The 25,100-nt window shown below is 50.3% G+C and overlaps 1 protein-coding gene across 3 annotated transcripts in view; it reads right to left on the minus strand.

The window, feature by feature from the left end:
• The window catches only part of WDR62 (WD repeat domain 62), a 44,599-nt gene that overhangs the window by 1,329 nt on the left and 18,170 nt on the right, over window positions 1–25,100 (minus strand). For all 3 annotated transcript variants that reach the window (XM_081516674.1, XM_081516673.1, XM_081516672.1), the window contains 21 exons: window positions 23,204–23,341; window positions 21,544–21,722; window positions 19,562–19,653; window positions 17,392–17,517; window positions 13,927–13,994; window positions 13,724–13,845; window positions 12,915–12,990; window positions 11,509–11,620; window positions 11,185–11,248; window positions 10,345–10,467; window positions 8,677–8,810; window positions 6,334–6,386; window positions 4,908–5,126; window positions 3,000–3,127; window positions 2,599–2,702; window positions 2,134–2,241; window positions 1,726–1,860; window positions 1,234–1,348; window positions 999–1,125; window positions 865–916; window positions 85–705 (listed from right to left, as the gene is read on the minus strand). In XM_081516674.1, the coding sequence (XP_081372800.1) occupies window positions 85–705; window positions 865–916; window positions 999–1,125; window positions 1,234–1,348; window positions 1,726–1,860; window positions 2,134–2,241; window positions 2,599–2,702; window positions 3,000–3,127; window positions 4,908–5,126; window positions 6,334–6,386; window positions 8,677–8,810; window positions 10,345–10,467; window positions 11,185–11,248; window positions 11,509–11,620; window positions 12,915–12,990; window positions 13,724–13,845; window positions 13,927–13,994; window positions 17,392–17,517; window positions 19,562–19,653; window positions 21,544–21,722; window positions 23,204–23,341 (2,896 nt within the window). The remainder of the gene's footprint in view (window positions 1–84; window positions 706–864; window positions 917–998; window positions 1,126–1,233; window positions 1,349–1,725; window positions 1,861–2,133; window positions 2,242–2,598; window positions 2,703–2,999; window positions 3,128–4,907; window positions 5,127–6,333; window positions 6,387–8,676; window positions 8,811–10,344; window positions 10,468–11,184; window positions 11,249–11,508; window positions 11,621–12,914; window positions 12,991–13,723; window positions 13,846–13,926; window positions 13,995–17,391; window positions 17,518–19,561; window positions 19,654–21,543; window positions 21,723–23,203; window positions 23,342–25,100) is intronic.

The following is a 25,100-nucleotide window of genomic DNA, read 5'->3' on the forward strand; positions in this document are numbered from 1 at the left end:
AGTGCCTGTGGCCTTTGGACCTGAGCCAGCTGTTATATGGGATGAGCTTAGGGGACAATCCCTCGTCCCAAGGATGGTACTCACCAGGGGTGGGCTCCTGGAGAGAGGCGATGCTGCCAAGGACCCTAGGCCTGGCCTCTGGGAGTGGGGTACTGTTGGGGACGACAGAGGTATCAAGGCGCACAGGGGCCAGGAACCTTGGGAGACAGGCGGACTTGTGGAGCCTCGAAGCAATCCCATCTGCAGGGCTGGGGACTGGGAAGTCAACTGTTGTGACAGTGACATCGTGCTCAGTGTCCACAGGTTCCTGGGACCAGACACACGTGGTGGGAGGCTCCAGTTGGGGTGGGGGCAGCAAGAGCCTGTCACAGATGCTTGACAGGCTGAGTTTCAGGCTGGCACGGGCCTCATGGTTGCCCCGGGAGGGCAGGGCAGGTTCTCGGCCCTCACCGTCAGAACTAGGTGTCACTGTGGTGGTGACAGCCTGGAGCTCCTGGCTCAGGGAGGCCAGCTCCTCCAGGGAAATGCTGCGGGACATCTTGGCATGGGAACTGGCAGTGGCCTCCATGTTGGAGCGGGTGGTGGGGGTGTGGACACCCTGAGACAGGCCTGCAGCGGGTAGGGCTGTGGGTGCTGGTGGCTTCTTGTCTGTGGGCAGCGCGGAGGAGGAGGGGATGCAGGGCGCCAGGCCCGTGAGGCAGGGGGCTGGAAAGGAAGCAGGCGGCTTGCTCTCACAGCCCAGCTCAGGGCTGATGGACAGGGCCCCCCACCCGGCGTGGCTGCATGGTCTGAGTAGCCCCTGGCCATCCCCACCATGGCTCAGTGAGCTACCCAGGCTTTCCACTGGGGGTCGGGGACACTCACACAGGGGGGACCACACCTCCAGCGTCTCCTCAGCCTTTCCTCCAGAGACGACCTGCAAATACAGCCTTGCAGTGAGGACAAGGCCTCCCGGCTCCCAAGCCCCGTGTCTTGAGGGAGGTGACCCCAGTACTCACGTTGGTCCTGCCTGGGGAGGTGGAGCCAGCACCCACTCTTGGGGGCTCGCCCCCGAGGTCCGTAAATCTGACCTCTGAGGACTTCACGAGGTGCTGGGGCAGCCGAGAAGGGAAGGTGTGGGGGAACCTGTTAGGAAAACAGGTGGCAGTGGCTGCCCTGAGGGTGCTCAGGGGCACACAGCCCCACCCTGCAGGGAGACAGTGAGTGGGTGTTCACTAGTTCACCTGCTCCTACCTGGATGTCTTCTGAAGGCGGGAGAGGAACTGGGCTGAGATGCTCAGTCGGGGGTTGAAGAAGTCGTCCTTGGTCTCAGGGGCTTTCAGGTCTCTCAGGGATCCAAGGAAGAGCTCTAGGGCAAGATGCCAAGGGAGCCCTCAGAAACCATCCATCCAGCCAGCCCTGGGCCCAGGCAGACACCACAGACCAGCAGAGAGATCCTCAGAGACCCTCAACAACAGATAACACAGGGCTTCCCTGCTGGTTCAGGAAAAGATCCCAGGTGACGCAACTGAGACCCGATGCAGTAAAAAATAAAAAGCAAACAACACACACCTCGGGAGCAAATTGAGCTGGCAGAGAATACCATGCTGCTCAGCCCCTAAGTAAAATGCATGCCCTCCCACCACCCTCGCCAGCCCTGCCAGGGAAAGCCCCACTCTGGGGACGTCCACACTGAGCCCAGCCCTGGGTGCGCCCAGACAGGTGTCAGAGAGGGGCAGGACTTACCCTCAGGGTGGGCATCAGTAAGGGTCTCGAAGTGGTGGCGGAGGAACTTCTCTTGCTCAGGGGTCTGGGGCAGGGAGCTGTTGGATATGCCTGGTACCTCGGGCCGGGGCAACTCTCCTGCAGTCCCTGGGCATCCTGGGCAGAGGGCGTGGGCAGGAGAGAACTGTCAACACAATGAATCATGGAAGACGCCCTAAGAGAGCCGCCAGCCGCTTAACAATGGAGGAAGCTGGACTCGCCCACCACACACCCTGTGGCCACCAGGCAGAGAAGGAGGGGCTAATGGCTCTGTCTTCTAGGGGAGGGAATTGGGGGTGCAGGACTGATGTACGGCCAGTGGTTATATATCACAGCCATCACCTGGCCAGGCCCACACACCGCCCTTTTCTGCATGTGGCCTCTGCTTACCTGGTATGGGGGGCATCGTGTCAAACTGAGGTTCTGGGTCTGGCTGTGGAGCGGAGGAATGGATGGTGGTGAAGCTGCACTCCAAGTCAGCCTCTGACTCCCCTGAGTCTGGAAGAGAGTGGGTGGGGTCAGGGGCCCAAAGCTGGGCCTTGACTGGGTGAGTCAGGTAAGGAGGCTCCGGGTTTCAGGGCTTCAGTTCCCTCATCTGAAGAAGGGGAACCATAGGACCCATGCCCTATTTTATGGACCAGCAAGGCTACACTTCAAGGGAGATGCAGAGCTGGGCTCCCACTGGTGGGCAGCTGGGCTCCAGAAGTCTAGGGTGAAGACAGCAGGGATGATGTCTGTCTCTATGACAGACTCTGAGCTTCAGGAAGACTGGGTCACAGTCACCATCAGTGCCCAGAAACGGGTCCGGCCAGACGAAGAGCTAACTGCAAGGTGTCCTGCCGGGTGCTCACTCACCCTCAAGTGGACTCTGGTCCTTCGAGCCGATTGAGGGGACCCGGAGGAAGGAGTCGCCTTGCTGGTCTCTGCGTGCCTCCACTACCTCCTCCGCACAGTACTCACTGCATGCCGGGGGTGAGGGATGGGTAGGGAGAGGGAAAAATGACACACTGGTTAGTAAACACCTGGCCCCTACCAAGAAGCCCTGGGCATCTGTACCTGCTCTTGCTGGGAGCACAGCCTCGCCTCTCCTGCCTTCACCAAAGGCGCCCTCCATGCACCTCCTCTTGGAACCAGGGAAACAGGTTGCAGCCTCACCCCTCTGCCTCCCTCCCTCAGGCCCACTGGGAGAGCAGAGCACAGTTCTTCCAGGGTGTGCCTACTAGTTGAGGCTTCCTCTCTCCAACTAAGGAACTCACCTGTCCATCCCTGTGACTGTCACCTCTGTCTCCGGGGGGCAGGTGATGAGCTCGCTGGCCTCAGAAGACTCCTGCTGTGGGGGTGACAAGGAAGGGTGCCCGCAGCCGTTCTCCTGGGGACTCTCGGACTGTGGGTGAAGACAGCACAGCTGTCAGAGGCAGCCGTGACCCCCAGGGCCCATGTGAGCAGCTAGGTGTTCCGCTCACACCGATGGTGACAGGAAGGATGGCAGGCCTCACTGTCGGATGCTCCCTGTGAGGCAAGGGCTGGGCGGGGCCATCATGAGCTCACTTTCTGTGCTGCCCCTCCATTTCATTGGCCCCTTGACAGATAAGGAATAGGTATGGCTCCCACCGTGTAAGAGTCTATTCATATGAAGTTCAAGAACAGGCAAACCAATCTATGGTGACAGGGGTCAGCATGCTGGTTACCTCGTTGAGGGTACTGACTGGAAGGGGCACAGGGGTCCTCCAAGATCAAGAGGCAGAAAATGCTCTGTATACTTTGACTTAGGGGGTGGATACCTAAGTGTGTACACAGGTATTCAGCAAACTGTGATTTTATCATCTGTGCACCTAACTGTACTTATATTATGCCACATAAGAAAACTTTTGTTGTTGTTAAGTCGCTAAGTCGCGTCCAACTCTTTGTGACCCCATGGACTGCAGCCCACCAGGCTCCTCTGTCCTTCACTGTCTCCTGGAGCTTCCTCAAACTCACATCTGTTGAGTCAGTGATGCTATCTAAACATCTCTTCCTCTGCTGCCCCCCTTTTCCTCCTGCTCTCAATCTTTCCCAGCATCAGGGTCTTTTCCAATGAGTTGGCTCTTTGCATTAGGTGGCCAAAGTACTGAAGCTTTAGCTTCAGCATCAGAAAACTTACATAAGAAAACTTATATCATAGAATGAAAAAGAATTTTGTTTGGAAAATAATAGAATAAGATCTAAAGTTGTGTTAGCACCTTTTTAGGGCCCAGACTCTGTTTATGGCCCTGGATAACTGTAAAAACCCTCTGAGCGCTTCTTTTTTTAATGACCATTTTTAACTTAAGAAAATTTTTTTTTATTTTGGTCTTGCCTCACCTGTGCCCCCTGCCTTGGAAGTGTGGTCTTTTCTTAGATATTGATTTGTTTTTAATTTTATTTATTTGGCTGTGCCAGGTCTTTGCTGCAGTGTGAGAGATCCTTAATTGCAACATGTGGGATTTAGTTCTCTGACCAGGGATCGAACCCTTATCCCTTGCATTGTGAGCCCAAAAGACGTCTTAAGTTACTGGACCACCAGGGAAGTCCCTTGAAGTGTGGAGTCTTAACCACTGGACCACCAGGAAAGTCCCTATGACCATTTTAAAAAATGACTTTTTGGTATCTTTTTTCTTGGTCATCTTTTTTTGAAATGACCATATTTTTGAAAACCAAAGACCATAGAATCGAGAATCAAGCCTTGCTGCAAGTTACACAGCCAGGAGTGGGTAGGCCCAGGGCACCATCTGCTCAAATGCACTCCACTCAGGTACAGGCCTGCCCTGGGGCCCAAGCTCTCACCCCCAAGCGAGCGCCTCCCTGACTCCTAGTCTGTTCTGGGAAGTTTCCCTGTGCACCAGGCCCAGGGCTCATCCTCCTGCTCACTGCTACCTCGTTACCCTCTCACATCCCTGGAGTGGCACCTGCCTGCTAAGCTGCTTCAGTCATGTCCAACTCTTTGTAATCCTATGGACTGTAGCCCACCAGGCTCCTCTGTCCAAGGGATTCTCCAGGCAAGAATACTGGAGTGGGTTGCCGTGCCCTTCTCCTGGAGTGGGACAGTCAACCTTATTTTCAAAATGCATGTGTGCTGAGGCCCCAGGTCCTCCACCGGCAGTCGTGGGGCATGTGCTGTGGGTGGGGCTGGGGCCAGCAGTCCATACCTTGCTCAGCAGGCCTGCCAGTCTCTGCGACTCCATCGCATCCAGGACGGAATCCTCCAGGCTCTCAGGCTTCATGGGGGTGAAGTAGCAGTCCAGGTCCCTGGCATCCAGGATGGTCTTAAGAGGCTCCTGGTCAGCCCGCTCTGCCCAGCGGCCATGCGGCTGGTAGCTGCGCTTGGCATGGAAGGCCGTGCTGTCTGCGGCATCGTCATCTCCTAGCTGAGGGGACAAGGGGATGCTCAGGCAGCTGGCCAAGGGCTCGCCAACTCCAGTGAGGGCGAGGAACACTGCACAGACCCTCTTCCAGCCCTGTGGCTTTAAACCTCACTCAGAAAAAACTTGCAGGTATTTGTCTCCAGCAGAACCTTGCTATTATTATTATTATTTTTTTGCCATGTCACGTGGCTTGTGGGATTTTAGTTCCCTGACCAGGGATCGAACCTGCACCCCTCGCAGTGGTGGCAGAGGAGTCTTAACCACTGGACTGCTCAGAAAGTCCTGAACCTAGCTCTAAACTTCAGAAGTCCTCATGCTACTGCTCCACATCTCCACATATATGTTTAGCAATCTTTCAAAGCCAACATGTTGAAGACAACAACTGACCCTTCCCCCTAAACCAACTCAACCTAAAGTCTTCCGTCTCAGTAATTCTTCCCAGCTACTCAGGCCCCAAACCTTCAGGTCCTCCTTCATTCCTCTTATTCTGTCCCTCACACTTCACATTACTGCAACTCTGCCAGTCAAACACACCCAAGATATGGACACTTCTCTTCTCTGCCACTTCCCTGATCCTGCTTACCACTGCCTCCTACTAAGACTTGCTTGGCAGACAGTGGAAGGGTGGGTACTTGAGAACCTGGGCTCTGGAGCCAGCCTTCTAGTGTCAATCCCACCTTCTCTAATTCCTAGCTGTGTGACCCTGGGGAAGTTACTTAACCACTTTGGGCCTCAGTTTCCTATCTGTGAAATAACGGGGTATGAAAAGCCCAGACATCAATGATGATTAAATAATACATATAAAAGACTAAACAGAACCTGTACAGAGCAAGTGTGCTGTGAATAATTGTTATTGTTTTAGTCGCTAAGTTGTGTCTAACTCTTTGTGACCCCATGGACTGTAATCCACCAGGCTCTTCTGTCCATGGGATTTCCCAGGCAAGAATATTGGAGTAGGTTGCCATTTCCCTCTCCAGGGGATTTCCCAACCCAGGGATCAAACCTGGGTGTCCTGCTTTGGCAGGTGGATTCTTTACCACTGAGCCACCAGGGTAGGCATGCAGTAAATACCTGTGGCATGACTGAAGGGCTGTCTAAACAGAGACTGAAACCATGATAAGGATTCTCCACAGAAAGTAAAGATATGAAGGGGGAAAGGGCACCGGTACTTTGTTAGCCTTTAGGTGTCCTGCTCCCCCAGTAGACTCACCAGCCGCTTCGCCCAGAGCGGCAGCTTGCCATTGGTCAGCAGGCACTGAGGATCTGAAGAGACACAGAACATCCATGAAAAGAGAATACAAAACTCAAGAGACCACCGTCAACATAAAGATGCAGTTCTCCAGAGACCACACAGGCAACAACACATCCAAAGATGGTTGGCCTTGCTAGCTGTCAGGGAAATGCAAATTTGTTTTAAAGATTTCTTTTTTTGATGTGGACCATTTCTAAAGTCTTTACTGACTTTGTTAACAATATTGCTTCTGCTGTCTACGTTCAGTTTCTTTTTGGATGTGAGGCACGTGGGATCTTAAGTCCCCAAGCAGGGATCAAATCCACATTCCCTGCCTTGGGAGGCGAAGTCTTCACCACTGGACCACCGGGGAAATCTCATGGGAAATGCAAATTTAAATAATGGGATATGTTTTCCCCACGCACACTAAATCGCTTCAGTCGTGTCCAACTTTTTGCGACCCTATGACCATAGCTCCTCTACGGTGGGATTCTCCAGGCATGAATACTGGAGTGGGTTGTCATTTCCTCCTCCAGGGGATCTTCCTGACCCAGGGATCGAACCCGTATCTCTTACGTCTTCTGCACTGGCAGGCGGGTTCTTTACCACTAGCTTAAGATTGACCAAAATTAAAAGGCTTCAAACTATCAAGTATTGGCAAAAGTATGGGGAAACAGCAGGCTTAATACTGACTGCTGGCTGGGGCAGTCACTGGATTTGGAGGGCCCTTGGGGTTATCTTTTAAAATAAGAAGTGTGTTAATCCTGGGATTCAGCAGTGCCTGTTCTTGAACTATGTCCTAGAGAAATACCCTCACACATGGCCAAGGAGGCGGCATTGGGCTGGGGGGGTGGTCAGCACAGCCTTGTTCACAACAGTGTAAAGTCAGAAAACACCCAAATGGGGGAAGAGGCTCAAGAGGGGGTATATGTATACATATAGCTGATTCATGGTGTTGTACAGCAGAAACTAACACAATGTAGTAAAGTAATTATACTCCAATTAAAAGTAAATAAATAAAGCTAAAAAGAAAATATCTAGGTGTCCCCCTGGAGCACAGTCAGTAGTGATGCTACTGGTTAAAAGAGGGAGGCCTCTGCTTTGTAGTCAGTGAGATAGTTTTGAGAGAAAAAAAGATACAGAAGAGTATTTGCAGTCTAATATAATTTATAGACACAGATGTTCCCTGTGTTATATTAATGTTCAGAAAAAGGCCTGTAAGGATCCACACCAAAATCCTAAGACTGGCCACCTTGGAAGAGACGTTGGACTGGATGTGAAGGTGGTGACAAAGAAAATGAGCTTACTCTCTAGTTTTTTCCCCAGGTTGAATTCTTACATGGCTGCTGCCTACCAATCAGCCATCCAGGGGGCCCCTGCCTGTTTCCTCCCTGTTGGCAGAGCCCACCAGCTTCACTAAGAGCACACAGGCTAGCCACCATTCCCAACCTCTCTCACAGCTGGAGCAATCATGTCCAACATGACCGGCAAGAAGCCTGCAGGGGCTTCTGGGAAAGAAGTAGCCCCATAAAGGTGATTCCAGGAGGGAATGTCCTCTTCGATCATGTCTCTGATGGGTGGAACTTCAGCAGCCATCTTGAAACATAAGGGCTGAAGCCAAGGCAATATGCAAGGAGGCAGGAATTCATGGAGGGCCTGACCTCTCATAAAGTTGCTGAGCCACTTCTCTCCCTTCTGCCTGAACAAGAGAATCTGGTTTGTCTTCTGGTTAACATCACCCTGTTTTTCCCCTAGGACAGCCCCTTACACTCACCCCTGGCCTTTGATCACGTGGTTCAAGTGGAGCTGACTAAAGTCTCTGCCCTCACGGATGACCACATGACTCAGGGCTGGCCAATCACAGTGGCTGGATCAGAAACGGGTGGGTGACTTACAGCAGGAACATAAGTCATGAGCAGAGGACTCCAAACTGCTGGGGAAGAGGTGCTCTCTTCTCTACAGTATTATAACCTTGAGCTGCCAGGGATACTCTGCCCCTTTAATAGGGAGAGTGCCTGAGAGCAAAGTCAACATGGAGAAAAGCAGAGCCAAGAGATGGAGAAACATCTATTTCTTTAACGTCACCTGACTACCAGGATCCAGCTATGCCTGAACCCGTACTCTCAAAGTTTCCTTTACAGGAACCAATAAATCCTCTTTCCAAATTAAGCCGGTGACGGTCTAGCTGCTATGACCCTGAAAGAGTCCTGACTGATGTGATCACTGAGTTTCAATATGTGTCAGGCTGTGAAAACAAAGTAGTAGCCAAAACCCAGCAATGATCCCTCTGCTGAGAGTTCAAAACAGGGCCCCTTTCCCAACCTGGATCCAAGCTCTCCTTGGATGGGGTCTTCAGCAACTCTTCAGATTCACATTCTTCCTCCAGTTCATCCTCCGTCTGCTCTCCAGGGCTCAGGGAGCAAATCTCACTAGGCGCGGATGCATATATCTCCTGCCTGAAGACAGAAAAAAGGATGGCAGGAGAGAAACACAGGTAAATGGGGTGGGAGAGGGGACATGCCTAGGGCTGGGTCCATAAGAACACACTCTTGGCTTCTGGCCATCATGGGGCTGGGAGATCTCACCTGCTACAACCCCTCTGCTAGAAACACACTGTCACACTAAATGACACATAACAAAGGCTGGCCTGGAGAAGGAAATGGCAACCCACTCCAGTATTCTTGCCAGGAAAATTCCATGGACAGAGGAGACTGGTGGATTACAGTCCATGGGGTCGCAAAAGAGTTGGACATGACTTAGCAACTAAACAACAACAAAGGTTGGGCTCAAAAAACAACACAAACTCTTCAAGGCCCAGAATAGAAAGCAAAGCAGATGGTGGGGCATGAGTCCTGAGCTGCTGGCTTCTGTTCTAGGAAGCAGGGTTAGCAATGAGATTTTAGTTTCAAGGGCCAAAGAGTTGTCCACTCCTTTGGTGCCTAGATCTATATCACCTCAAGATGACTGCAGAAAATAAGGCCATGTCAGGCCTAGTTCCCAGGGGGAGGCAATGGCAAATCCTCAAGACAGAGAGAGAGGACCTCCCTGGTGGTCCAGTGGTTAAGAATCCACCTGCCAATGCAGGGAACAGGGGTTCTAGTCTGGAAAGATCCCCTATGCTGTGCACCACAACTACTGAAGCCCATGCACCTAGAGCCTGTGCTCTGCAACAAGAGATGCCACTGCAACAAGAAGCCGTGTGTACCTCAAGGAAGAGCACCCCCCCATTCACCACAACTAGAGAAAGCCCATGTGCAACAATGAAGACCCAGAGCAGCCAAAAATAAATAAAAAAAAAAAAAAGACAGAGAGACAGGGACAGCTCCAGGAACAGGAGAGAAGAAAATTTAAAACCTCCCACTCCAATTGAAACTTCCAAACCAAAATCCCAAATCAAAGACCAGAATAGGAATTCACTCCAAATAAAACTGGTCTTGGAACTTAAAGACTTAAGAAATAGATTTAGGAAACTCAGGGATATAAGTGAAAAAACAACTTCCATTTAAAGATTAAGAAGACATCTCTGCTCCCCTGGACCCTTCCCTGACCTCCTCCCTCCTCACCAAGGGCTGGGTTGGGGGCCTCCTCTAGTCCCCACAGCCCCCTGAGGGCTCCTCACCAGAGTGCTCACAGGCTCTCCTAGCACTTTTGCTTTTACACTTCAAAGCCTTTCTCATGTGTGTTACTGTAACTTCGTATTCAAAGTCCATTTCCCAGAGAATACATGAAAAATACAGCTGCTTCACTTCCACTGTATAACAGAAACTAACGCACACGGTAAAACAACTATACCGCAATAAATGAAAACAAAAACCAGAACTCCACAAAGTTCATCTCCTCTTCTAGGCCCGGAGGGCACAAGGGGCCGGGTCTGGGGCCCGGGACTGTCCAAGCCCTGCCTGTGTCCGCAGCATTACTCCCTACAGGGGCCAGGGCAAGACACCCCTCTGGTGAACGGACAGGCGGGGATGGACAGGAGGCTGCCAGGACCTGGGGTGGCTGCTCCACTTCCCATCCTTAGTGTTCCGCTGCTGCTCCCGGTGGTCTATCTCCAGCAAGTGCTGCTTCATGCAGTTGGTGATCTCAGGGCCCAGGTGCCAGATGAAGACACAGCTGCAGAGGCCAAGGAGAGATGTGGAAGGGGAAGGAATGGTGAATACAGAAGTCATCCGACCCTGGAGCCACCTGGGTCACCACAGCCAAGACCCTATTCCCTGGCCCGGAAAATAGCTCCCATCAGCTTAGTGCAGGTCTACACCCTGGTGGGGTCCAGGGCCCCCTGGTAAACTAAGGCTGCTCTGAAGACCTCAAGACCCATAGAAGACAGCCGTGAGGGAGGGTAGTAAATCGAACAGAGTGACAAAAGGGACGTCCTAGGATACCAACCAGGTGCTAAGGAACTGACACATGTCATCTCATTTGACTCTCACCACATGATTCTCAAGATAGATGGGGTCATCTCTCTCTATTTTTTTGGCCCCACCATGCAGCATGCAGGATATTAGTTCTCTGAATAGGGGTCGAACCCTCTGTCCCCTGCCATGGAAGCTTGAAGTCTTAACCACTGGACCACCAGGGAAGTCTTCGGGCTCATCTCTCTTTTACAGAGGTTCAGAAAGGGGAAATGACCTGCTTAGGGTCACAAGTAACTGGCAGATCTAGATTTGAACTCAGGGCTGGGCATACTGTCCGGTGAGAGTAAGCTGGCATGCTCAGAGTTCCAGCTGTGGGCACCGGGCTCTAGTGTCTGAGCCCTGGCTCTCCCCATAGGATAGGTCTCACCCACTCCCAGAGGGAGGCCCTGTCGGGCAGCCTCCAGGCCTTTCCCACCTGTCTCCGGACACGGTGATCAAGTGACGGCAATCATAGGTGAACTTCATGCCGGTGACAATTTCTGCAAATAGAGCAGAGAAGCTGCACTGGTCTTTTTCATTTATTTATTTGACTGCACTGGGTCTTAGCTGCAGCACGTGGGATCTTTAATCTTCACTGTGGGATCTAGCTCCCCGACCAGGGATCGAACCCAGGTCCTCAGCATTGGGAGTAGGGAGTCTTAACTACTGGACCACCAAGGAAGTCCTGCACTGGCCTTCTGAGTTAGAAGGCTGGGTGGGGGAAGGTGGGAAGGGGTCCCAAGCAGAGAGGCACACCCACCTGAATGGCCAAACATCTTGGCAACACACTCGCCTGAGTAGAAGTCAATCACTGAGATGCTTTTGTCAGAGCAGCTTGTGGCCAGGAAGGTGCCAGAGGGGTCCACATGGACCTGCCAAGAAGAGCGCCCATGTGACACTGGGGTGGCCTCCTCCTTCCCAGAGGCCGGGGTCTCAATATCACAGCCCCACTGACCAAGGACCCCCCTTTTGCTGGGCACTAGGTACGTGGATTCATCCCAGGTTAGCCTCACGACACATCCCATGGTAGGTAACAGCTCCTGTCCCCATTTCACAGGTAAAGAAATTAACCACTACAATGGTATTAATGGTGGCAAGGCCCTATGCTAAGTATTGTACATGTGTGGATTTATTTCCCCCAAAGACCCCTGTGATAGAGGCTTTAAAAAAGTTTTTTTTTTTTAAATCTTAAGTAAATTTGTTACAATATTGCTTCTGTTTTATGTTTTGGTTTTTTGGCCATGAGACATGTAGGATCTTAGCTCTCTAACCAGGGATCGAACCTGCCCCCCTGCACTGGAAGGCGAAGTCTTAGCTGTTGGACCTCTGGGGAGGTTCCTACAGAGGCTTTTTTTATTTGCATTTTAGAGATGATGAAACAGGACTGAGAGGAGATGACATTTGCCCAGGGTCACAGACAGCCTGAGGCAGAACTTTAAGAGGATCTGACTCTGGAGCGTTATAACAACTCCCCTAGTCTAGAGACTCTTGAGAAGGTTCCCACCTCATCCTGGATAACACAGGCAGGGGGGCAAATTTGAAGAGGGACCCCAGGCCTCTCTGATTCTTCCCACCACACTCTATTGCCACTCAAATGGAAACCACTTAAATGTCCCCACTTGGGGAAAGTGAAAGTGGCTCAGTTGTGTCTGACTCTTTACGACCCCATGGACTATACAGTCCATGGTATTCTCCAGGCCTGAATACTGGAGTGGGTAGCCATTCCCTTCTCCAGAGGATCTTCCCAACCTAGGGATTGAACCCAGGTCTTCCGCATTGCAAGAGGATTCTTTACCAGCTGAGCCACGAGGGAAGACCAAGAATACTGGAATGGGTAGCCTATCCCTTCTCCAGTGGATCTTCCCAACCCAGGAATCAAAGCAGGGTGTCCTGTATTGCAGGCAGATTATTTATCAGCTGAGCTACCAGGGATGCCCCTACTTGGGGAAGGGTTCAGTAAATAAATGTAGAGCCGTTGGGGCCACTCCCAGCTCCCAAGCATCCTTCGTCAGCCAGGCCTGACTGGATGCTGGCCAGCATGTGATACTTTGATCCCGTGCCAAGGAGGACCCATATTTAAGATGGCCCAACAGGGCAGGAAACAGACAGGGGGGCCTCGGGTGTGTGTGTCTGGGTGTGGTTTCAGCCAGGGCCCCAGTTCCTCACCTTCAGCAGGGACCCATCGTCACCCTGGGAGCCCTTGTAGCACTTCTTCTGCTTCCCATTCATGGTGTTGTAGACTCTGGAAGGTGAGGGCAGGAGTGGCTAACATGGCCCCACCCACACCCCTTCTTGTTTCAACCTTACCTGCTGCCCTCCTCTCCCTGGGAAGCCCCCAATACCTCTTTCCCTCCGCTGCCTGGATTGAAACCTTGTATCAGGGAATGGGACCCTGTCTCAGGCTGAGGTCACGGAGGTTATGTCTGGCACCCAATTTGAATAAGCAAATGTAGGAGACGGAGAAACTCTTTGGACATGCTCATTCCCCCACATCTTTCCCAGTCTAAGCTCAGATATCCCTTCCTGTGAGCCCTGCTTGAGCCCCAGGTGGGGTGGATGTCCTCCCAGGGTCCCCCAAAGCCTCTGGGCTGTCCTCCTCCCAGCCCTGACCACTCCATGCTGTCACTATCTGTCTGTCCTCCCCTGCACTCCACGGAGGCAGAGGTGGGGACTCCCTCTCTCTTCCCCGCAGACAGGTACTCAAGAAACGAGAGTGAATGGTTTATGAGCCACGTCAGCACCTCTTGGCTACCCCTTGCAGGCTCCTGAGAGCCAGGGAACCCGCTGTTTACCTGGAGACAAGGCCTGGGTGAGCACAGCTCCTTAGAAACACCCACTGGGTCCCTCTACTCCACCTAGCTTCTCAGGGACTGATGGGCAGGGGAGGAAAGCTCATGAGAAGACAGATCCACACAGGCCCTGCTCAGAGACCAGCCGAGGCCAGGCCGACCGAGCCGCCCAGGGCAGCTCCTCACCTCACATTGCGGTCCTGGCAGGCCACAGCCACGTACTTCTGGGTAATGTCGATGTCCATGTCATACAAGGTAGTCTTCTCAGCCACGTGGTGGGTACGGACAAAGTGCAGTCCATCTGAGGCCTAGCAGGGCAGATGGGGTTTTCAGAGGACACCCCCGAGGAGCCCCCACATCCAGCCCCCAAGGAGGCCACCCCACTCTACCCGCTGGGCACTGCGGAAGTAGATGCTCTTGTCGGCGCCACAGCTGATCATCTGGATGTCTCTGTTGCCTGGAGGAAGAGGCCATCATGAGGTAGGGCTGAGCCCCTATGAGCCCAACTAGGGCTAGGGATCCTAGCTAGGGAACCCTAACATAAAGGAACTCTGCTGGGCATCACAGAGGGCTTCCTGGAGGAGGTGACGGGAATGCTGGCAGGTGGGAGGACTCTGTAAGCTGTGAGCCATGTGCATGAAGGGGTACGGACGGCGCAGTAGGCAAGGCAGGCCTCTGCAGAACAAGAGCATACAAGGAAACAGGCCAGGGTATAGCAGGGGCACTAGGCTTAACCTGGGATTCGGAAAAGTGACTCAGGCCAGAGTGGAGACGTGACTGAAGCAGACAGCGAGAGGAGACAGGCAGACTGCTGGGAGGCTCACACTATCGAGAACGATCAGAGGGACTTCCCCGGTGGTCCAGTGGATAAGAATCTGCCTGCCAATGCAGGGGACACGGGTTTGATTCCTGGTCCAGGAAGATTTCACATGCAACTAAGCCCATGTGCCACAACTACTGATGCCCGTGTGTCACAACTAATGATGCCCATGCACTCTAGAGCCCATGCTCCACACCAAGAGAAGCCACCACAGTAAGAAGGCTGTGTACCACGAGGAAGAGTAGCCACCAATCGCTGCAACTAGAGAAAGCCTGCATAGCAATGAAGAGCCAGCTCAGCCACAAATAATAATATAAAAAAGAATGATCAGAATATCTGTACAGGGACTTCCTTGGCGGTCCAGTGGTTAGGACTCCATGCTTCCACTGCAGGGGGCTTAGGTTCAGTCCCTGGTCAGGGAACTAAGATCCCACAAGCCGCGTGGCACAGCCAAAAAAGAAAAAAAATCCACACAGATCCCAGGCCAGGCCCTATGCCACTTGAGCCTCCCTAACTGTCACCAGCCACATTCTTCCAAATGTGAATCCAGGGGCTCAGAGTCACACAGTCCTTGTCCCAGGGTGCAGAGAGTCAGGACCAGGCCAGGGCTGACTCAGGCATCCTCTGGTTATTAAACACTGTGCTCGGAAGCCAAGCTTTCTCTCTGAGCCTCAGCTTCCTGTCTGTTCAATGAGCCTGTATCAGCCACTGCCCCATGGAGTGGCATTGAAGCCCCTGGGACAGTGGCTGCCACCTAGTAGGTACTATCTATGTTCTTGCTTTTAGGCTTCTCTCTTTATAGAATAGGAATAATCAGAGCACAAGCACCTTAGAGTTGTGGTGACGATGAAAAGACAGAATGAATATAAAACACGCAGAGCCTTGGTACAGTGGATGCTGCTCCTTCATGACAGGACATTTGCAAGCTCCCAGGCCTGACATTACAAGCTAAGATGTTACTCAAGTGGGAGTTACTGGTCCTAGAAGGAAGAGAGCCCTTTGTGTGGGAGAGACCCAGAGAGGGCCTGCAAGTTACTGGTAATGTTTTACTTCCTAACCTGGGATGGAGACTCAATGTGTTTAGGAAGATTAGGACCAGGATCAATCAGAACAGTCTCTAGCTAAAAACAAGGGGTGTGTCTAGTTCAGGCCTACTGACTGCGAACTTTGATGTGGATATTCATTGTATTATGCTGTAGACTATTCACAGATTTTCTGTTCACTTTTTGGAATATATGTTTCAAAGAGAAGAGTCCAAAGACTGACATTCTTTAGCTGGGTAGCTTCAGACAGTTTCCAGATGGCTGGTGCCCAGTTTATACAAATCATCAATGTTTCGAGCACAACGCCCACGTGAGCCAGCCCAGCCAGAGCAGGGCTCACCGGAGCTGGGTTTAGGATGCCCATCTTCTCACACCGCCTAGGGCTTTAACAGAGGTCCACACCTTCAGAGGTCCGACTCGTGGGTCACCTCCTTGGCCAGTCATCACCTCTCCTGGATCTAGACCATTCGTTAAAGGTAAGGTCACTGCTGCGCACAGCGCAAGATTTACTGATCTATTCTACCTACCTCTCCCCTGTGGAATGGGATGGTCTGAACAGTTTTTTAAGGCTGTCTGAGAAAGTTGAGCTGATCAGCTTTTGTTAGGTCCTTACAAAGAGACGTGGGTTTGATCCCTGGGTCAGGAAGATCCCCTGGAGTAGGAAATGGCAACCCACTCCAGTATTCTTGCCTGGAAAATTCCATGGACAGAGAAGCCTGGCAGGCTATAATCCATGGGGTCGCAAAGAGCTGGACATGACTGAGCGGCTGTGTATACACACAGATACACACACCCACACCCACATCACAACATAGCAAACACTGTTAACCTGTTTTTGCTCAGCTCCCAACCACCTTAGACAGAGACAGGGCAGAAAGTGGGGAAGACCAAGGGACATTAATACATTCTCAGCCACAAGATTATACGTACAAAACTCTTCCTAGTCAAGAACATGGACCACAGGGATGTATTCTCTCCATAAATGGATTCTTCTTGAATATAGTTTTGAATACGTTCTTGGGTTCTGATCAGTTACACTCCTACAAGGGCCTGCTTCTCCTCCTGTTGGAATCCCTTAGGGCCAGGGATCTCCAAACTGAATCTTTCCAGTCTTGGAGGGATCCCTTCAATTGCCTGTTTGAGCGAGGGCTTTGAAGGAAGACAGTCTTCTGCAAAATACTGGCTGTGTGACTCAGGCTGTCAAGTAGGGTAACTGCTGGGACAGCACAAGGGTCATCAGCCAGCACAGAATTAGCCTCCAGTAATTGTCGCTGTCACCCATTTTTCTGCCAAGGTCCCCAGCACCCATCCCATCCTGGATTGACATTCTGACTTCCTTTTGGGGCACTCGCCTAATGTCAGTTCTCCTGGATCAGAGGTGGAGGCAGATGGGAGCTGGAGAAACAGGAGTCAGACCCAGCCTAAGAGGACACTCCAAAGCTCTGGCACCAATAACTGTTCTGGAAAGGGGTGGCGCCTCAAGTCAGCACCAGGAAAGTCAGCTCCCAATTTCTGCCAAAGTGACGGGAAGAGGGGAAATGTCTTTCCAGCAGCATAGGAATCACTGAGACCTTGCCCACCCAAGAGAGGCACAGCTGACAGAGAGAGACAGTCTGGATAACTTAAAAAAATTCAACCTTTGGGGGACTTCCCTGGTGGTCCAATGGTTAAGACTCTGTGTTCCCAATACAAGGGGCCCAGATTCGATCCCTGGTCTGGGAACTAGAGCCTACACTAAGAGTTCTCATGCCACAACTAAAGATCCTGCATGCTGCAACGAAGATGGACGATCCTGAGTACCACAACTAAGACCCAGCACAGTCTACTAAATAAATAATACATTTAAAAAAACATTCAACCTTTGGATCCAGCTGGGCATGAATCCGATGTTGCTGCTCCCTTTTTTCTCTAAGCTAAAGGGGGTTTTGCTGTTACGTGCAGCCAAAGGAATCCACTGAATGAGGTTCAGGATGTAGAAGGCAGGGGCTTACCCGTGAACTTGATGGCGGTGATGGATGAGGAGTGGTCGTCCAAGGTCTGCTCCAGGTTGTAGTTCTTCTCCACGTTCAGCACGTGGATCAGTCGGTCCCGACTGGCCGAGGCCAGCAAAGTCAGCCCTATGGGTGAGAGGGAGGTCCTGGGTTCCCGGGGGGCTGCTTGATAGCTTGGTCTCCTAGAGAGCAGCGTGACTGAGCTTCCCTGGCCTTGAGGAAGGGGATCTCTGGTTTCCTAAACGCAGCCAACTTGCCCCAGACCCTGGCATTCTATATCCCTCGTCACTGGGTCGTGCAGGATGAATCTTGATGTATACGTGGACACTCCTCCACCTGTGCCCACACCAGACACTCCAGCAAAGCCCGGCACGCCTTCCTACCCAGTCCAGCCCGACTTCTCAACGTCCACAAAACTCCACCCACCCCCTCACTCTCTGTGCTCTGGCTACACGAGCCTCATGGAGGCCCTACTGACCATCTGCTGCCACCCTTCCTTCAGACACTGGACCTTCATGCTGGCCCCCTAGAATGGTGCCTACCCTGCCCTGCTAGGTCTAAGGCCTAACACATGATCTGAGGTGGAGGGGAGCTCAGAAGAGGTGTACTGGGTAAAAAGAAATGCAGAGGAAATTTGGTAGAACAGAGAGTACGGGAGAAAGAAGGAGAAAAGAAGAGCATGGGAAAGAATATTAACCTCATTAGTATACAACTTCACCAGCGTTATATTCCTGCCTTTTAAAAAGGTATCATCAGAATCAAGTCACAAGGAAAACAAACAAATCCAAATGGAAGGAAATTCTGTAAAATTTGTAAGGTCTATATTCTGCAGAAAGGCAGTTATAAAGACAAACTAAATAAGGCTGTGGAAATACGCCTCAAGTCAGCACCAGAACAAAGGTGACAAAAGAGTCACAAGAGCTAAAGACTGGAAAGACAAAGGTGCTATAAAGGACAACATTGGGAAAATTGGCAAAATGGGGATAAGAACCCAAGACAGGGACTTCTCTGGTGAGTCAGTGGTTAAGAATCTGCCTTCCAATGCAGGGAACAAAGGAACAAGGGAACAAGAGTTTGATTCCTGGTCAGGGAGCTAAGATCCCACATGCCTTGAGTGCTGCAACTAGAAAAGCAATTAGAGAAACCAGTGCTCTGCAACAAAGACCCAGCACGGCCAAAAGAAAAAACAGCCCAAGAGAGATGACAGATTTGATAAGATGCACATTGGGTAAGTGCACTGTGGTTAGGTAGACAGATGTTCCCGTTGCTAGGAAATGCTCACAGAAGCATTTAAGAGTGAAAGGACAGCATGGCTTCCTCTCAAGTAGTTTTAACTTCCTCTCAAGTGGTTTAGCAAAAGAAAAAAAAAAAACAAAAAACAGAGCTTCCCTGGTGGCTCAGTAGTAAAGAACCTGCCTGCCAATGCAAGAGACATGGGTTCGATCCCTGGTCTGAGAAGATCCTACATGCTATGGAGCAACTAAGCCCACGCACCACAACTACTGAGCCCTTGCTCTAGAGCTTGGGAGCTGCAACTACTGAGCCCATGTGCCACAGCTAGAGAGTAGCCCCCTTCACCAAAATTAGAGAAAAGCTCAAGCAGCAATGAAGACCCAGCACAACCAAAAATAAATAAATAAAATTATTTTAAAAAATTACTTACGTGGTATTATTTTATTATGAATGTGTATATACACACACATGCACAAATCCAGAGAAAAGGAGAAAGGGGAAGCAAATAACGTCCTATGTATAGTCACAGGGTCAGATAGGATTTAAAGCAAAAACTTGGGGAGCTGTGAAGAATCTACAGGTGTTCATGATAATATTCTCGTAAATTTTCTGTAAGCATTGAAGTTTTTCAAAAGAATATGTTTCACTACTGATCTATCTTTTCCAGCAGAGAAGGAGCTCATTCATACATTTACTCATTAACCTTCACCTCTTTAGCCTGACCACTGTTTGGGGGTGCTGGGGACCAGGGTAAGCAGGTCAAGTCCTGCCTGCTGGGTCTTGCTTTCAGGAGTCCCAGCCACCCTGGCCCCGGGGCCTGGCAACAGGAACTCTTATTAAATGCAGGAGCCCTCGCTGTCATTTGCAGTCCCACCAGACACCAACTGCTCATCCTGGTGGCTCTGCCAGACAGGCCGTGCCCCCACCACAGGCTCACCTGTCTCCGGCTTGGAGTACTCCAGGCACAGCACCTCAGCATCATGGGCCTCCACCTTGACCAGCTCGTCCATGAAGTGCAGTTCGTGGATCCTGGGAGACACACACTGCCTGCTGTACCCTGTCCACCGCCCCCAGCCCTCAGCCCCAGATGCTCTGCTCCTACTAAAAAAGGTCAGAGCAGCCAGGTGGGGAACATAGAGAATACCCTACCCTGGCCAACTAGTCTACAGATGCCTGACCCTTCTCAGCACCCAGAAAGCTCCCAAGCCTGGGAGCACCTCAGCAGGCACCCTGCCCCTTATGGATCCATGGGTTAACATCTAGGATGGTCCCTGGGGGAACAAGGGTTAGGGGAGGGCTAACACATTAGAGAGGTGATCACACAGAGGTGATCACTGGGGGTGGGGCAGGGGTCAGAGGTCATACTCAAAGATAGGCCCTATGGGTGGGAACATTTTTGTTGTTTGTTTTGCTTTTGGTTTTTGGCCACGTTGTGTGGCTTGTGGGATCTTAAGTTACCTGACCAGGGATCAAACCTAGGCCTTTGGCAGTGAAAGCACAAGGTCCTAACCACTGGACTGCCATGGAAGTCCTGGGTGGGAACATTTAAAACATATATATTTGTTTATTTGGGTGTGCCTGGTCTTCCTTGCGGCACACAAACTCTTAGCTGTAGATGTGGAATCTAGTTCTCTGACTAGGGACTAAACCCAAGCCCCCTGCATTGGAAAAACAGTCTTAGCCACTGGCCTACCAGAGAAGTCCTCTAGGTGGGACCATTTGATTTTAATTATTTTGGCCATGCCACAGGGCTTGCAGGATCTTAGTTCCCTGACCAGGAATTGAATCCAGCCCCTTGGCAGTGAAAGCCTGGTCCTAACCACTGAACCACCAGGGAACTCCCTCTCATTCTTAAAGGGTCTTAAATCCACTTTCCTCACACTCTTGCCAAATGAAATCAGACAACGGGTCATCCGGGACTGAAATAAGAAATGGTCATCCCAGCTCCTCCATTCTCCACCTGTGTGATCTTAGCCTGGCCACTCGGCCCCTCTTCCCTCAGCGAACCCATCTGAAAGTGGTGTGAATAACAGCACTGACACCAGAGGGTAGCTGAGAGGATTAAATCAGTCTATACCCATGGTGCTCAGGCCAGCGGCTGGCTTGGGAGAAGACCCTGTTAGCTCTCCTTACTGTTTTCCGCCATTCACAGCAGGATGCTGTCAACCAGAGCAGCCCCCTGACCTGCTCGGTTTGCCTCATCAGTGACTGACATCAAAACAGCTGCTAACATTTAAAAACCATAGAATTTCATAGAAAAAAATCTGCATAGAACATTTCTTTCTGTTCTTCTCGGATGATGGGAATATGTAACAACGTGGAGGCTGTGCTGCTGGTGCTGTGTGGCGGCTGCCCTTTCATGGGGCAGATGGTCTCCAGTGCCCCTGGTCCCTCCCATCCCACCAGACACCCAGCACCCAGGTGGTCACTGCTGCACCCTTTCACATTACACCTGATTCCTGCGACAGGGCTCATATTCTGTCAGCATCTACTGGGCCTGTCACATCTTGAAAAACCTCTGCAGGGTGGTAAACACCCTGAGCCCTTAGATGTCCCATCCTCCAGCCCCTCTCTTAGGACCCCCAGCTCCAGCTGGCATCTTCTCTGAGGGTTCAGCAGTGGTATCATGTGGCCAAAAAGCTGTCACCTTGTCCTGGAGTCATGCAAGTGTGCCTGTCCACTCGGCAGCCAAAGTTCACATGGCCCAGTCCCTAGGTAGCTATCCCGATATACTGGGAGCCAGCTCTTCTGGAAGCCCCTTCTCTACTTATGTTCCCAGAGGGGGCTGGTTACTGCTCCCACACTCCCTCATTCCCAATGGGCAGCTGGAGGTGCCAAGGCCAGGGCTCCTCCCCACTGCCCTGAGCACCCGAGCCCAAGCTGGGAGGTGTGCACTAGACACCGCCAGGGCTCACTTGCCTCAGATTTCCACTTCGGTCGCCTGAAGCCAAGTGTTGGCCATCAGGACTGACCTGCATGACTCGAACCCCGGCTTTCACGTCCATGGGCATCGCATTCTCGCTCCCTCGGTCTGGGAAGTGTGACATGTCCTGCAGGTGCTGGATGTCGTTCTCCACATAAACGACCTTCAGCAGGGTCTGCAGAGAGGCAAGGGCTGAGGTCAGTGGTATGAGAAGCTCTGAAGCACCGCTGCTATTGTGTTTCCTTACAACCAGTCTCTCATTCTTCATTAGCAAGAGAACTCCAATTCTGACTTGGAAGCTTCATCACTCAGAATAATTACTATCCCTCCCAGACTCCTTTGCATCTAGATGAAGTTGTGTGAATAAATTCTGGTCAATGAGATGTAAAGCCAGTGAAAACTCTTCTTCCTTCCCACTGTCCAGCTGCCTGGAACTTGGATGTGATGACTGGTGCTCCAGTAGGCATCTTGGGTCATGAGGACAAGGGCCACTCCTTCAAAATGGCAGAGAGCCACTCCTTCAAAACGGATGGTTCTTAGATCTCTAAGTGCTTCCTAAAGCTGCCAAAACAGCCTGGACTTGTTACCACTAGACTATCTTTATGAGCCAGAAAATCAAACATTTACCTCTTGTTTGGGCTTTTTCTATTGTGTACAACCAAATACCACACATATATCACAGGTGCAGAAGAGAAGATGGTTGGGGGAGAAGAGGAGCTAGTGAGGGTAGCAGTGAGGGAGCACTTGCTACACATCCTGCATCAAGGGCCTTTCTCGTTGGTTTTCCAATTCACCAAGCTCTTTCCAATCTCAAGGCCTTTGTCCCTTGGTGTAGAACACTCTCCCTTCCCCTCTTTACGCCTCCCAATCCTCCCATCTCAGTTATCTCTTCCTCTAGAGGCTGCCCCTAGTGCCACAGATAGAATCAGATGACTATTCATATATCCTACTCATACCTCACAACTTTCTTATAACTAACTCACTTATTATACTTGGAATTATATCATAGCATGTGTGGTTACTGGCTCATTGTCTGCCTCCTCAACTAGACTGGAGGTGCTATGAGAGCAGGAGAAGAATGTGTCTTAGTTAGTGATGTGTCCCCAGCATGCAACACAGCACCTAACACTGATCTTGGTAGTATCCGCAGAATCAATGAATGCACGATTTAGGCCTCAGCTCCCCGGAGAAGCTCTCTCACTGACCTAGCAACACCCAACATTTCTTCAGCAGTGTTTTCTCCCCATCCTCTCATCGTGCCAGCACCCCCATCTCCAGCCTCAGTCATTGCTAGACAGGGGACACCTCTGCCTGGTTCGGTCCATCAAGTGCTCCCCAGGGGGGTTCTCACCCAAGACTTGGGGAACAATTTCTTCTTTGTTGAGTATATTGGATTGCCTGGAGTGGCTGTGTTCACATACACTTAAGAGAGTAAGAGCTGACTCAAAGGGAAGCAAAGAGGAAAGACCACGCCACTTAGAGAGGGAGAAAAAGAAAACCAAGAGAGGAGACAGAAAGCCACCTTCCTTGGTTCCTGGTTCCTGCCTCTAGTGAAGTCGAACACCCAGGTTCCATAAAACTCTCTCCTGCCCCCATATTTAGCTTCAAGTAGGCCTTTGTTCCTCCTAACAGACAGATCATAATGAAGCCACTCACATTACTGAAGATGTTCTTCTGCCAGTGAGAGTCAGGGTTGCTGTCCATGTTCCAGAAGCGGATGGTATTGTCTGAGGAACAAGTCAGAAAAGATCCTGATGGTAGACAAGCTCTCTGATCTTCAAACTCAGGATACACCTATAGTCCCCAGAGAACAAGGCAAAGGGCGATTCAGTACAACCACTTTGATGACAACACTATGACCTACTATTGGATTTTTGTGAAAAAAAGTAAGTTGCAGGGCTAGCCTGGTGGTCCAGTGGTTAAGAATCTGACAGGCAATGCAGGGGATACAGGTTTGATCCCTGGTCTGGGAAGGTTCCACATGCCTCGGGGCAACTAAGCCCATGTACCACAGCTACTGAGCCTGAGGGCCCAGAGCTCATGCTCTGCAACAAGCGAAGCCCTTTCACCACAACTAGAGAAAGCCCGCAGGGAGCAACGAAGATCCAGTGCAACCAAAAATAAACAAACAAATAAATAACAAAATAAAATCAGTGTTGATGAAAATACAATGATGAAGACATTGAATAATTTATGACAATAACAACATAGAGGGGGAGGGAGAGAACTACGCAAAGAGCAGAGTGTTTGCATACTATTGAACCTAAATTGCTATTATTTCAAACTAGTTTGTTAAAAATGTAACATGTTACTTATAATCTTCTAGTAAGAAGGTAACTTTATAATATACAAAAGAAGAAATGAGAAGCAAATCAAAATGGAACAATACAAAAAAAATCAATTAAACACAAAAGAAGGTAGTGATAAAAGAATTAAGAAACATCAAAGATATAAGAAAGCAAATAGCAAAATGGCAAGAGTAAATCCTAGAGAGCATCACCACCACCTCAATGAACATGAACTTGAGCAAATTCCGGGAGATGGTGGAGGACAGAGGAGCTTGATGTGCTACAGTTCATGGGGTCGCAAACAGTCAGACATTACTTGGTGACTGAACAACAACGTAAGTTCTCTTATGTGACATAGTAAGAGTAAGACCTACTTTATGAAGAATTACTTTAAATGTAAATGAGTTAAACTGTCCAATCAAAAGGAAATAAATAGCAGAATGATTAAAGATCCAACTATATGTTGTCCACAAGCGGTTCATTTGGGACTTCCCTGGAGGTCCAATGGATAAGACTGTGCTTCCACTGCAGGGGGCCGTGGGTTTGATCTTTGGTTGGAAAAGTAAGATCCTGCATGCCACGTGGTGTGGCCAAAACAAGAAAGAGAGAGATTGACTTTATACTCAAAGATACATACAAGTTGAAAGTGAAGGTAGAGAAAAAAATACTCCATACAAATAGTAACTAAAAGGGAGCTTTGCATGTCTATAGTAATGTTAGATAAAATAGACTTTGAGTAAAAAGTTATTAAAAGATCAAAACAGATTTTAGCTTTACCTGTAATATTTCATGTTTTTTTCCAAGAAGAATGTTTTTATACATAAATTTTGAAAATTATTTTTAAAAAATATTCTTGTTAAGTGAGAAAAGTACGAGCAACAGAAATGTCAGATCCATGAAGGCAGATACATTCAAGCAAGAGCTGGATAACGCCTATTCAAAAGGATGAAGTTATTTCTCACAGTCTTGAATTGGGCCACTGAAAACATCATTTATTTATCTAGCACAAACATTTTCAGAAAAAAAAAAATATTGGATACAATTCTTTCTCCAAGAGTTGCTTTATCTGCAAGAAGTACTTAGAATACCTTCAGAGAATGAAAAAGTCCCGCAGATTCATTCTCAGAAAATAAAGACTTCTTTAATACTTAAAAAAACAAAAAAAGCAAGCTTCCCTGGTGGCTCAGTGGTAAAGAATCTGCCTGCCCATGCAGGAGACTCAGGTTCGATCCCTGGTCTGGGAAGACCCCACATACTGTGGAGCA

Source organism: Giraffa tippelskirchi, chromosome 7, assembly GCF_054371585.1.
Source record: "Giraffa tippelskirchi isolate mGirTip1 chromosome 7, T2T-mGirTip1v1.2.pri, whole genome shotgun sequence".
In the NCBI taxonomy this organism is placed as follows: domain Eukaryota; kingdom Metazoa; phylum Chordata; class Mammalia; order Artiodactyla; family Giraffidae; genus Giraffa; species Giraffa tippelskirchi.